This window comes from Aulostomus chinensis, chromosome 5 (assembly GCF_037954235.1).
Source record: "Aulostomus chinensis isolate RoL2024-O1b breed Wild chromosome 5, RoL_Achi_v1.0, whole genome shotgun sequence".
Classification (NCBI taxonomy): domain Eukaryota; kingdom Metazoa; phylum Chordata; class Actinopteri; order Syngnathiformes; family Aulostomidae; genus Aulostomus; species Aulostomus chinensis.
Window position 1 is genome coordinate 20,386,737 of NC_141324.1, and position 14,218 is coordinate 20,400,954.

At 41.4% G+C, this 14,218-nt stretch overlaps 2 protein-coding genes across 2 annotated transcripts; both read left to right on the forward strand.

Moving 5' to 3' along the window:
* The first annotated feature begins 1,968 nt into the window (after positions 1–1,968).
* asb10 (ankyrin repeat and SOCS box containing 10) lies at positions 1,969–6,450 on the forward strand. The gene is made up of 5 exons (XM_086204991.1): positions 1,969–2,293; positions 3,806–4,073; positions 4,162–4,666; positions 5,181–5,294; positions 5,780–6,450. Exons 1-5 carry the CDS (start codon positions 1,969–1,971, stop codon positions 5,966–5,968), a joined length of 1,401 nt encoding a protein of 466 aa, XP_086061117.1. The 3' UTR covers positions 5,969–6,450.
* Positions 6,451–8,591: 2,141 nt separating this feature from the next.
* Positions 8,592–10,869, forward strand: gbx1 (gastrulation brain homeobox 1). The gene is made up of 2 exons (XM_086203797.1): positions 8,592–9,042; positions 9,748–10,869. Exons 1-2 carry the CDS (start codon positions 8,592–8,594, stop codon positions 10,260–10,262), a joined length of 966 nt encoding a protein of 321 aa, XP_086059923.1. The 3' UTR covers positions 10,263–10,869.
* Positions 10,870–14,218: the final 3,349 nt, after the last annotated feature.

The window sequence follows — 14,218 nt, forward strand, 5'->3', positions numbered from 1 at the left end:
CTTTTTTTCCCCATTAGTAAGTGTTTAGTTCAGCGTTTTAAATAATTGCGTTACAAGGAATGATATTTAAAATACATTTGGGAGTCAATGAGGCGGGAAAGTGCCTACATGTTTTGCTGATGACACCCGGGCCATTTGGAAGACATCAAAGTAGAGAGGAGGTAGCCCAGATGCATATTATAAACTCATTATGTATATCATTTAAAAGGATGTACTCCAGCGGCAAAAAACAATATTCCTAGTCTCTCTCTCTGGTAATGTGTGTTTTCAAAGTTGAAACTCTTACTCGCCTTCAGTTTAATGTGGCATCTATTACCAAACTGTAACATAAAACAAATGACCTTGATTTCCATACCGGAACAGTCGTTAAAGTATAGATGGGATGCAGCTATACGCTTCTCTGTTTCCAAATGGTAGAGAATTCTAAAGTAAACCTCGTTGAACTCAGATGTGGATAAACAGACATAGAAATATGTGTTTTTTATGATTCAGCGCGGCTAACAATTTTAATTTCTCCACCAAACAAACTGACAAAAAGTAGAAAAGGGCATTCTGATTGTGTTTGTCAGCCCTCAAAACTCACAGAGATCACTATTTTACCAGTTTTGCTACTGGGCATAATTTCAACCAGCGCTGGAAAAATGGTGGTCCATCTGTCAAAAGAGCTGCCTAGCGAGAACCGGCTTAAAAGGCTTAATTATGTGGTGTCCCTGCTCCATCACAACACTGCATGTAGGGCAGGGAGACGCAGCAGTTGCCAGTCATTCAGCCTAATGTTTTAATGCAGGGAGTCGTGTGGATACATAAAATCCATTAAGGCTCATGAAAGAGAAGAAAACACTGAGCAGAGAGAGACAAGTGAACACACAGTGAAAAATTTCAAGACAAATTTTGATCTTAAAATGTGTCAAAATGCTTAGCAATGTTTTTGTTTTTTTTTTTACTGTATTTTCTTAAAAGTGCAAGTTACGCAGCGATTTCATAAATCAGTAACTTGGCCTATTATTTGAACTATTCTCACTCAACACCTTCATTGTAGGCAAGTAAGAATGCATGCCTTTGCATTGTAGAACAATATATATTGCAGTGTACCCAACATCTGTCATATCCGAGAATTTCTTTTAATTAAAGGAATTGTAGTATGTAAATTCACATCTAACCGCATCAGTTTCTTCTCTGTTTTTTGTGCTGATGTAGCTTGTTTTGTCTACCAGTATGTTTTTCTTGTTCGTTTGTTTTTCAAGTTGTTGTTGTTTTTTTTAATATTTTTACCTGAAGCAACTTTTAATTCTATCATTAATGTTATTTTTGGGGGGGGGGGGGGGGGGTTATCATAAAGTGAACAGGAAGTCAAATTTCTAAAAAAAAAAATAAAAATTTTTTAATTACAGTTTCAGTTGATTGTATCTCACTTGTTATCAGCATGCAAGACCAGTATAACGAACAATGATTATCTGGTGTGAATTTCAATACTTAAACAGATACCTTTGATATATTTATATTAGAAAAAAATATTTTTTTAAGGTCCATCCCACCTACTCTCCCCTACATCTTCATAAGATGTGATTTTTTTTTTTTTAATTCTCATGGTTTGCTGTTTTTGTTAGCATATCCTTCCAAATCTGCCTTTTTCCGTATGCGGGTAATCAGTTGACAAGTTCTGTCAGCAGCTTGTGCTGTAGTTAGAAAGCGTTAGTCCAGTCAACACATTTCACACTTGCAGTCTGACAGCAGGTTTTATAGATACAACTTTGCTGGAGGGAAACAGGGGAGGCTTGAGTGGATGCACGTGAGACATAAAAATAGCACTACTTGTCACACTGCAGGGAGGGTTTCATACCAAATATCAAAACAACTCTGTGAACAGCTGAGAGGCACACAGTGGACATTAGACAGAAACAGAGAGACGGCCTTTTACACAATCTCCTACGCTTCATCATTTTCCACGTGAGAGACAAGCCATTCAGAATGTCGCGAGACAGGTTTGTCTTCACACCGATGGCTTTGCGCTCTCTAGAGCTTGATGAGGACATGCTGGAGAGACACAAGTACAAGCAGCAGTTGGCCTCCTATCACCTCAGTAGCTATATGCTGAAGAAGGAGACCAGGTACAGGCCACCACTGAGGTACAGCGCCGCTCTGCCACCGGCCGTATGCCACGACGTGGTTGTCCAAAACGCTTTATACACAGGAGACCTTGAGGCCATGCAGCGCCTCTTTCCTAGAGGATCCACAGCAAACCTCATCATTGAGCCTCAGGGAGGGGACATGCGCTGGGTAGCCCGAGGGGAAGGTAAGAGAAAACATCTGCCTTCATTTGGGAAATAATGACTGATTTTGCACTTCAAAGGTCGTAGCTTCATTGTGTTTTTTGTATAATCCAGGGAGGTTATTCCACCGACAGTGTTTATGTTCAGAGAGACTAAAGTAACCCCAACTGGTCGAGGCAGATGGCCGCCCACACAGAGCCAAGCACTCGCTCAAGGAGCACTGCTGGATCCCTTTCACCTAATGAATTCAAAGACTATGGTTCCAAACCTGCTCTGTTTCTAAAGTCTCATGAAAAATAAGTCTGTTTTGATTTGGCGCACCATGAGTAAAGTTAACTCCACTTAAATTCCTGTTCTAAAATTCTCATAACATACAACTCTTACATCTCACCATGAGTCATGTATTTAAACACAGCAATGCAATATTTATAGAAGCAGAACACGTGGCAGTATTTTTAGAAACTGTCATATGTTCTCCACATAAGCAGACATCTGTTTGCTCTGTCCTGCTGGGGATGAATCCACTGTGGCTTTTACCTGAAAACCAAATGTTTTGCTGTCAGTTTTCCCCTACAGTCGCTTGTTGTCTCATATAAAATGTTCAAGAGAACAAATTGTAACAGACAAGGTGGTACAGGAACTCTCTGACATCAAATTCATGTGTTTTCATCGAAGCTGATGAAGTTGGTTACATGCAGCGCACTGGTCACTGGCTCTGTCGGCACTGCCAGGGTTCACTGGGTCAACCAAAATATCACATAACACCATCCTGAAATAGGCTCGTCTGCACAAACAACCTACATAAGTGCTCTTTTCCTCCATGAGAAACTATCTCAACTAAAAGCTGTAAAAAAAAAAACTAGCTTACAATAATATGGCTTATGTAGGACCAAAGGTGAAGTGGCGCAAACCAAAGGCTTACCGAAATGATGTCATCGCCACAGCCAAGGCTACAGGTTGTATCCTACAGTTCTGGAACGCTCTGCTTGTTGGTGATGAGCTGACTCTTCTCAGCATTGTGGACGATGAAGAATATGTCCACCTCGTTGACGCCATTTATGACACCAGCAACATAGAGGAGTGGAAGAACTTCAGGTTTAACTACAGAAGCTTAAGTAGGTTTATTTTTGTCATATAGGTTTGCTTTTGTTTTGTTTTTTTAAAACCTTGCAAAATCTCATGAACACATTTTTCTGTGTGGTCTGTGTTCTTGGATGGTGATATTCAGACGTAACACAAAACAAGGAAATGTGCTGCTGCATGTGTCAGAGCCTGCATTGGTCAAGTCCTTGCATGCATTTACTTACTGAAACTCTGACAGGCGGCGGAGTGATACAGAGTGTAACAGAGATGCAGAACACATCGTTACCCGTTTATATATTCAAGCTTCCTTCCACAGACCAAAAACATGAAAGTTAGAACTGGACACCTGTCCAGGGTGTACCACTCTGGTCCAATGACAGCTGGGATGAGCTCCAGCTCCCTGGGATCTTGTATAAAATTGCCTTTATGCTGATTCTTCCTTCTCTTGCCAGGGCTATGGTCACTGACTTATGAGCAGGAGCTGACCACACCACTTCACATCACAGCTGGTCGAGGCTTCACCGACTGCCTGAGGCTCCTATTGCAACGTGGGGCTGATGTAGATCTGGCACCTGCTGGCATCACCGCTTTGCACGAGTCTTGTGAAAACTGTGAGCCCGAGTGCACCAAACTACTGCTGACTCACGGAGCCAACGCCAACGCCGTCTCAGAAGATGGTAGCATGCCTTTGCACCTTTGCACAAGTCCTGAATCCCTTCAGTGAGTCAAAGACCAAAGTTAAACATCTATGATTATGATATAACTCATGGTTCTGTTTCAAAACCAGCTTCTGTAATACCACCTGCAGATGTGCCAAGTACCTCCTTCAGTATGGTGCAGCAATCAATGGGTGCACACTTGATGAAGATGACACCCCCTTACATGTGGCGGCCAGGAACGGCCTCATAGAGCACACCGAGCTCTACTTACGCTATGGGGCTGCTCTGGACAAACAGAACGACGAGGGTCTCACGCCCCTGAACGCTGTCTGCTCCCAGCCGCAGGAGGTGCAGGACCTCAAATGTTACTTCAAGGTGTGTGAAATGCTGGTGAAGGCAGGGGCCAACATTCACACCGTGGACAAGGACAAACACACTCCTTTGCACATGTCCTGTAAGAATGCAAATCCAGACATGGTGGATCTGCTGCTGGCTAATGGAGCCTGTGTTAACGACATGGACTATGGTGGCGAAGCTCCCATGCACAACATCCTGAAGGTGGTGTGCTTCAAGATTCCCCATCAGCCTGAGAGGATTGTCCGCGCGCTGCTCAACCACGGTTCTATTCGGGTGTGGCCTGGAGCTCTACCACTGGTAAACATGCTAAAATACAATAACATTTGCTTCATATGCTCTCCTGGGTTGGTTTATAGTGGTATTTAGAGTGAGTGATGAACCAGTTTTTCCTCAAGGTGGCTCGTTTGGCCTAATTAGCAAACACTGTGCACGTTTAGCACCTAGAGCTGGAGACTTGACGCTGTTCTTTGCAATATCCCAGGCTTCACAACTTCACATTCAAATCATTCCCATTTCATGACACAACATGAAGTGTTGCTCTCTCTGCGGGAAACAGACTACAACTATCTGTGAACCCACGTGCACCAGACAAAATGCCTGCTTCCTAATTAGGCAAGTGTTAATAGGAGATTAATTAGCACTAATTGCATAATTTCCAGTTAACCCCCTGGAGGGAAGACCAATCTGTTCATTTCACAAGTGTTTAATTACTTTATTTCTTCAATTCTATGGAGTCACAAGCTCGCCGCCGAACTTGGATGACGATAAGATGAATCCGGTTGATTTTCTCTGTGTTGTGGTGTTTCTTTAGGTTCTGAAACACTGTTCTGAATCTCCACGCACCATCGAAGTTCTTCTGAACGCCTACAGTCACCTCAAAGTCAGTGACACCTGGGTCGAGTCTGTGCCCCCTGGAGTGTTTAAGGCAAGTGTCGTATGTAATCTCATTTATTAGATAAAGGCCATAACGCACCAACCATGGATTTTAATAGTATTGTGGTATTTTCAGCCCTAAATATTGTAATATTGTAATAGCACCATAACACAAAAACTGTTTATTTTAAAATATAGTTTATATTATCTTATATTATTATCTTTTGAGCTTATGAGGTTGCATATTGCACCTTTCAGAGGAAAGAAATAATACAATCCTGAGCCATGAATAAATATTTTGACAGAAAAATATCAAACGGTGCAAAAAGAAAATGCATTTTGCAATTTTTCCACTAACTATATCTGACATTCACCAAGGGCTTAAATTTAGGACATAACAAATGACTGATGAATTGCTTATTTAATTAGTAGGCGTGCTATCTATTCATATCAAATTAATGTGCTTCAAAGTGAGATAAATAATTACAGTTCTTCACGAAATGAACTCCGCTTATTTTATATTTTTTTTTATACCAGGAGCACAAGGAGTTCTATGAGTCGGTCTTCTCTTTGGAAAGGACCCCTCGCTCCCTGCAGCACTTGGCTCGATGCAGAATCAGGAGTTACCTGGAGGGTCGGGTACACAAAGTTATCCCAAACCTTGATCTGCTGCCCACCTTTATCAAAAACTATCTGCTTCTGGAATACAGAGGTTATATCCACTGAAGCTACACTTCGCACTACTTAGATAAAGATTTTTTGTTGTTGTTTCTAAATATCAGAGATTCACAGTTTGCAGATAACAAAAAATAATACTCAAGGTTGCATTGAAATTACATGATTGATATATTTCAAAACATTTACCGTACACATTTTATTTTTTTTTCTGGAGAAAAATGCAGTATTATATGCTCTTCTGCCATTTTTATACGTCAAGCTTTCGTTTAACTACATGTTTGATTTTGCACCACTAGAGGGAGCTAGAGACTAAAGGGGATGTAGGATATAAATGGTCAATTGAGAGTTTTTAATTTTATAATCTTTTTTTAATTATTTCTGCGCTAGAGGGAGGATAGTGAGGTGGTTTGTATTTTTATGCAAATTAAATCTGTGACGTAAATGTGCATTGTAAGAGTGTGACGCAGAGAATTGCTGTCTAATATCTGCATATAATGAGTATTCCCACTATTTGATTGTAACCTTTTATATCCACATAGATTTAGTGTAATAAAATATACTATTTAGATGGATTCACTCCGTGCTCTTTATTATTGCTGGTGGGACGATCATGTTTCTCCTTATAGTCTGCAGCAGTGTTTATTGCTCGTTTTACAGTAACCTGAATGAAAATGAAAAAAAATGTATAATAGAAATATGACTTAAAAAAATACTTTTTAAAAATCCGATTTTTTAAAGGAGGATTTATGTTTTAAGCTTGCAATAAAAGAAAAAAAACTACAATAAAGTAAAGAATTAACCATCGTTTTACTTTGTTAGACTGTCATTATTCATTTTTATATTGCCATTTCAAATAAACACTACTTGACTTTCACCAAAAGAAACCGAGGTTATTCAGGAATTTGCATTTCAGTATTATTCGATTCTTATCCAAAGTGGGGGATGATGAAGAGATTGGAGTCTATGTGCAGCTTTCAATCGTCACACGTTAAGAACAGCAAATCAAAAAATACATAGGCTGTTTTTACACAACCAAATACACGAGACACTTGTTAGAAATGTAACAAAATAGATCCTCATTATGAGTCTTATTTCAATGCAAATGTGACATTAGAAATGTGACGAAAAGTTGGTTGATAAACAGCGTGAAGAGGAGAAACAGCAGACTTCCTCACATAAAGAGAGAGAGAGAGAGAGAGGGGGGGGGGAGCTCAACAAATGGTTTCAACAGATCAAAGAGAGGTGCTGCTGAAGTCACTTGCAATTATCAGAATTAGCGTGGCCAGGCCCTCCACTGCTAATCAGAGTCGGTGGTGATATGTTTATGTCCTCATGCAATCAGAGGACCAGTTGGAGAGCCCGGGCGCCAGGTCTCAATAGGGCCAATCATCATCAGCTCTCATTGCGATTGATATGAAATGATCTGCGATTAAACTCGCGCTTAAAGCAAAGACAGATTTTTTTTTCTCTTTCTCGCTCCCGTTTTTTTTTTAAATCAAGGATGAATTCCTAAAGTACGAAGAAAAAACGTGGGCATAATTGTGTTGAAAAAATAAAATGAAATGATAAAAAATTAAAATAAATTCAAAATAAAATAAAAAATAAAGATAAATAGAATAAAATGTGGCAGTACAGTGAGACTGGCTGAAGTTTTCCATATTTTACCACCCCCCCCCCCACACACACACACACACACACACACACTCAAATTTGACTTTGGTCACTGTCTGTCCACACTGCAGTTGACCTCGCATAAACGCCTTTTATCTGAATCTAATTTCGCACCGAGTATCTCTCTCCAGGGAACAATTGTTGCACCACGTCTTTTTCTCCAGCACACCACATTGTTTTTAGCCCGGGAGAATGGGACAGAGAGCGGAGAAACATCTGCCTCTCCTCCCTCCTGACTCTGATGCCCATCGGCCCCCCAATATTCCAACAAAAGCCACCGTTGTTTTACTCCGTCCCTTGAATCCAGAGTAATTACTTATCATCAATCAAAATTAATAATAGCTGATTGGGTTGGTGTGGTCAACGATTATAGAAGGGGAAGGGCTAGAGCAGTCTCTCACACCGTTTTGAAGTCAATGGTGAACCTGGCAAAGGGGAGGAGGGCCGGGGGTGCGACCCGTCTATTTGGGCTCCACTGGGAAACTACCGCCTCTCAAGACGGCCAAAAAGTCAGAGGCTGAATAAGGAAATGAAGCGTAATTTGAGGAAGATGGATGAGCCCCCAGGGAAACACCCCCTTTTCATTCCTCTTGTATTGCAGTTGATAACCAATGCGCTCGCTCGCTCTCGCTCTCGCGCTCTCTCTCTCTCTCTGCGCGCGCGCACACACACACGCACACGCGCACACACACACACACACACACGGGAAGAGGGGTGGAGGGAGGAGTTGCAACGAGGGGAGAGGCAGATACATCGAGAGAGCGTGTGTTTATGTCTCAGTGTGTGACAAATAAGAGAGGGGAAAAGGTAACGGTGGGACACACAACAACGCGCCTGAGAGTGCAGAGATCCAGAGAAGCAGCCCCGCTTCCAGGGATGTCAAAGCGGCACAGGATCTACTTTCACTCCGCTCGCTCTTTACACTGAAAGTTTTGCAGCTGGTCGAGGAGAGGACACCTGCTTTCAAGTTACCTCCGAATTCCAAGTGTTCGCCTGCAAAATGCAGAGACCAGGTGGCCAAGGGACGGCGTTTTCAATCGACTCCCTGATAGGGACCCCTCAGCCCAGACCGGGACACCTGCTCTACACTGGCTATCCTATGTTCATGCCGTACAGACCTTTGGTGATTCCTCAAGCTTTATCCCATTCGCCTTTATCGTCTGGTATACCTCCACTCGCTCCTTTGGCTTCTTTTGCTGGGCGACTCACCAACACGTTCTGTGCCAGCTTGGGACAGGGAGTGCCATCCATGGTCGCGTTAACCACCACCATGCCAAGTTTCTCGGATCCTCCGGACAGTTTCTATCCACCACAAGAGCTTCCCGGTCCTCGTTTAAGCGCCGCCGAGCCCGGAGCGAGGAGGCAGGAGAGTCCGCACTCCGAGGAGCTGCACAGCCGGGATAAAGGCTCTGAGCTGCTCAACTTCTCGGAAACTTTTCAGACAATATCAGGTAAGCTCCAGCTCTTGACTTTTTAAAAAAAAAAATAGTTTGGAATTGCATCCAGACGCCAAAGCTGTGGCGTAAAGGGAAACCATTTTGCGTAAAAGTCGTTAAAGTCAATCTTCTCGGCCCGTGTCGAATACAGATAAACTCCAGTGAGAGAAAGAAAGTAAAGTTACACGCATTTTAGCTTTGTGTTGTCACCTCAGCAGGATGACAGGCATATTAATGACGCTCAGTGTGGCCCACATGTTGAGAGTGGTGGAAATGATCCTGGTTTCACTCCACTTTCATTTATTTAATGGAACTGACCTTATTATTTTTTTTTGCCTTTCATAGAATTCAATCAGTATGAATTTCACAGCATTTTAAACTACATTTAGTAAACAATGGGTATGCTGGAAACAAAAAAAATTGGGTTTAGTTTAATTTGCTCCCAACTACCACTATTATTCCTGGAGGGTTAAAAACTCTCTACTCAAGGAAACTGCGATGGTCCAACATGACCCCCCCCCCCCCCCTTGTTTCTTAGTTAGCATTTGTTAGCACGTTTTTGTTGTTTAAAAACTAAAAAAAAAAACTCAATCAAAACACACCAGAAAAGTGTTTATATTTTTCATGAACAAATGACTAAATAAATGTCTTTTTGATTTCTCTCTCTCTCTCTCTCTCTCTCTCTCTCTCTCTCTCTCTCTCGCTCTCTCCATATTTTAGGTGAGACCAAATTGTACAGTTCAGACGAGGAGAAGCTGGACTTAAAATCCGCGGACGCCGTTTGCAGCGACCGGGAGGACAGCTCCGCGGACAGCGAGAACGAAAGTTTCTCAGACGGGAACAACTGTGGGTCTCTGTCCCAGAAGAACAAACTAAAAAGCGGTTCCCACGAGGTTCTACCGACCGGCAGCTCCGCCGGGAAGAGCAGGAGAAGACGAACAGCTTTTACCAGCGAGCAGCTGCTCGAACTTGAAAAGGAGTTTCACTGTAAAAAGTATCTTTCTCTAACTGAACGCTCCCAAATCGCGCACGCACTTAAACTGAGCGAGGTGCAGGTCAAGATTTGGTTTCAGAACCGCCGAGCCAAATGGAAACGGATCAAAGCCGGAAACGTCAACAACCGGTCAGGAGAACCGGTGAGAAATCCCAAAATAGTGGTTCCCATCCCGGTGCACGTCAACAGGTTTGCTGTTCGGAGTCAGCATCAACAAATAGAACAAGGGACCAGACCATGAACTCAGATGCAAATACACAAAATCTGAAAAAAATATTAAGAATAATTAAAATAATAAACACTTAAAGACTCCACGGACTTGATGAACGCATGAAGCACAAACAAGAGGATCCGATGATTCTGAGCTGTCACAGAACACACCAGATCCCCCACACAGGACTGTGTCACAGACAAATCCGTTATTTGGAAATATGCTGTCATTTTTATTTATTATTGTTGTGTGAATATGTAAATATAAATGGGTAAAACTGGTACAAAAGGGCACTATGCGATAAGAGTGTAAAGATTTTTTTTTTAAGTATTTATATGTGAAGCCAAAATGTTCTGGTTGCGTGCATGTCCGTTCATCATTTAGTGAAGCTGAGTTTTTTTGTTTGTTTGTGTTTTGTACAATTTTTGGATCCCATTTGCATGTAATTTAAGAAGTTTTACATTTTGTTTGGAACCACATTTGACAGCTATTTGTGAAAAAAAGATGTGAAGGAAATAACGACCAAACAAGGGACAATTGTAAAGTATATTGACCTAATAAATCGCTTTATATACGAAAGTTTGGATCCAGATTGAATCTTTATTGCAGGAAAATTTACATTATTTATTAATTATTATTATTATTATTATTATTATTATTATTATTATTATTTGCGTTTGTGAGGTACAGTTATTTTATCAAACCAAAATAAAAGAAGTGGCTTATAATGCGTTATCAAGTAGAAAAAAAAGTCACATTTTTTATTTACCTTACTGGCAAAAATAAATATCCCCAAAATTTGGCAATTTTGTCATTAGGTAATTCAATTCATAATAATATGAAGCTGCATATGTCTGGTATCTGTCATGAAATATCTCACTGAAGAAATGTATTTAATTTTTAATATTCAAAAAACTTTACATTTAAGACAAAACGTTTTTCCACTGATGCATCATTAATACTCCATTTATATACTTTACGCTTTTAATCTTTAATTTTTTTTTTTGTAAATGGTAAATCGATCTTTTTTAAAAACCCAGAAGCAGTGATTGATTTCTCAGGAGGAGGCCATGTTGTCTCAAGTGGACTGATGGATCTTCCTTAGACTGAACACATTTAACACTCTGTAATGAACTTCTCCATCAGTCACTGCAGAAACAGACCCTCCATGACACACACACACACACACACACACACACACACACACACACATATATATATGACTGTAAATGTAGATTACAGGATTTTTTTAATATATTTTTTTATGAAGCAGTAAAAGCCAGCAGTGACAATACACACGCCTCTAAATGTCACAGCTCGCTCATAACCAAATTTAAGACAGCGGTACATATAAAATTATTGAGCCACAATATCACACTTTTCTGCAGCTAAAATGATATCTAACCGCATCCAGTTACAGGAAAAGTGGGTTTGATGTTTTATGCAAACTTTCATATGCCTCCATGAGCTTTCTCTGAAGTGCTTCCAGAAAAAGGCTCATGCTGGAATAATTTCCTCTTCTCACCTCAGATTGAAGAAAGTTATTTCTAAAATAGATTCAGGCCTCGAGCTATGCTAGTGACTGCAGCAGCACCTGTTGAAGTATGATGATAAGCTCAGATTCTTCAAATATTTTATTAGCATTAATATTTTATTGAATTAACCAACTCTCCTGAATCAACATTTAGTCAGATTTAGGTTATTCTTATCTTCCCTCAAGCTTCTCCCGGAAGCTAAAACCTATTTTGCCAGAGTTTGACCTCTTAGCTTTACGAGACATTTCATGACCTGGGCAGCCATGAGTAGTAACGTTGATTTCACTGTCCACCTCATACATAAAGACTGTGACACTTGGATGGGGATTCAAGGAGGGATGATCAGTGAAGGAGCGGTGGAAGTTAATTTATGGTGCGGGAGCGGATTAATATAGATGGTCCATTCCACGACATCGTGCCAGAGTGCGACAGCTATTTCAGTCCCCATGACCTGCACGGTGGAGGTGATGACGCGGAGCCATGACACAGCTCGGCCACTAGCTTCATTATCGTCCTGCGAGTTTAGTCATTGCATGTGAAGACTGCTTCTTTACCAACTATTGATAACCATGAAATATGGGGGTTTAAACGGTCTTTAATATTCTCTTAATGAAGCTTCATCTTTTTGCATTTTTTTGAAAGAGAGAGAAATTGAAATATCAACTCTCCAGAAAAGACAGTTGAGTATTTCTACATTCTCACTTGGGGAGAGGGAGAGGGAAGGAGAGAGAGAGAGAGAGAGAGAGAGAGAGAGAGAGAGAGAGAGAGAGAGAGAGAGAGAGAGACAGAGAGAGACAGAGAGAAGCCAGGGTGGTATTGCTTGCTTGGTGTGAGTGCAGGTTGCTAATGCCTACTGGAGGCCTGACTTCTTGGGAGGGTCCGGACAGTAGCGGCTACAGTGATATATGGGCAGATGCATCAAATCGCACAAGATAAACAAGCGATGAGTTTCATCAGGGCCATCATAGCTTTAATTTGGCTGCCTAATGAGTCAGATCTAGTGGCGGAGATAAGAGTTGTCAGAGGCCCGGCTCTAATGAATTTCTTGCCACTTGTAATCAAGGTTGCCTGTCTGAGGGGGGATGATTAATGGAACCCTGGAGGATTCCCTCGGCCCTCAGCCTTCATTACAGCTAATGCATTCTCAGGCAAATTAACAGAGAAATGCAGGCAAAAGCCAACGAGAAAGGGGAGAGAAAGAGAGGGAAAAGAGAGAATATAGGAGAAGGATGGGAACAGACTGTTTATATAAGACAAAGGAGAGAAGGCAGGATGAGGAGGAAGGTATATGAAAAGGGTACTATGATCTGTTGATTTAGGGAGTGATATAGGATATGGGAATACATGGAGACATGAGTTTGGGTCAGTGAGGACAGGAGGGTACAACCTGGATGTACTGGTCAGACATGATTGAGCTGAAATTAATAAATGGATATACAGGTCTGCAGGGATTCAGGAGAAGAGCACAGCATATAATTACTGGTTAAAGAGGCTACAAGGGTGAAGGAATGAGACATGACTGTAATGTCTCTAAATCAAGATGCCACTCTGATGCAACATTTATGTTACGACCAGGCACGCCAGTGGCTGCGTGCTAAAGAGGCTGTTAAAGTGGCCTGTAGCCAAGGAGCTCCTACATGTTTATGGAAATATGGATTTAATGTTTGCAAATATGGTTTTCGTCAGGTCTTTGTGTACCCATCCATCAGCCTCAGACCCACCTCTGCAATCTTAGAGGCAATTTGTCTGAGAAGAGGTGGGCGGCAGAGAGCCCTCCTCACTGTTTAGCAGGCCCCGATGAAATATCAAAACACACAGCAGTGCAAGCAGCCACTCTAGTCTCACCACAACAAAGTCAAGTGGCCTGGGTCTGCCAAGGCTTGAGTATAAATTACATGATACGATTTTTTTTATTGGCTAGTAATTCTCAGAAGATGTGAAGTAGCCACTGTTTAGTTAGGGCTGTGTGAGTATGGACTTGTATTTGAAACATTTTAAAGTCTGCTAAAGATGCTACAGTCCCACAGTGACACACTGTTAACTAGCAAACTCACCATTAGGCTGCATTCAGACCAAATCAGGTGTTGTGGCTTAAGTGCGGGTGCCCATTAATATATATGAGGGTGGTGTGTTTTCACTGGGGGTTAGAACCACAGCGGTGCAACGGCGCCACTCATCATATTTGAAAGCAACACATCATGGTCATCTTGGTTGCAGTTGATGCTGCAAAACAGAAATAGTGGTCACTTCTCTTTGGTTTGTGTCCATTTGTTTTTAATTTGAAGGCAAGGCAAGGCAATTGTATTTGTATAGCCCGTTTTCACAAACAGTTTGTCTCAAAGGGCTTCATCTTTGAAGATGTTAGGGAATGAGAATCTTCTTCCTTTCATTTGTTGTTTAATATCGGTATATGAAATAGATGGAGGGGGGCTACAGTTCTCAACATACAAC

Coding starts and splice junctions, on each gene's coding strand:
- gbx1 (XM_086203797.1), top strand. CDS start 8,592: ATGCAGAGACCAGGTGGCCAAGGGACGGCGTTTTCAATCGACTCCCTG. Junction 9,043..9,747: donor AACTTTTCAGACAATATCAG/GTAAGCTCCAGC, acceptor TCCATATTTTAG/GTGAGACCAAATTGTACAGT.
- asb10 (XM_086204991.1), top strand. CDS start 1,969: ATGTCGCGAGACAGGTTTGTCTTCACACCGATGGCTTTGCGCTCTCTA. Junction 2,294..3,805: donor CTGGGTAGCCCGAGGGGAAG/GTAAGAGAAAAC, acceptor TTCTCTTGCCAG/GGCTATGGTCACTGACTTAT. Junction 4,667..5,180: donor GGCCTGGAGCTCTACCACTG/GTAAACATGCTA, acceptor GTGTTTCTTTAG/GTTCTGAAACACTGTTCTGA.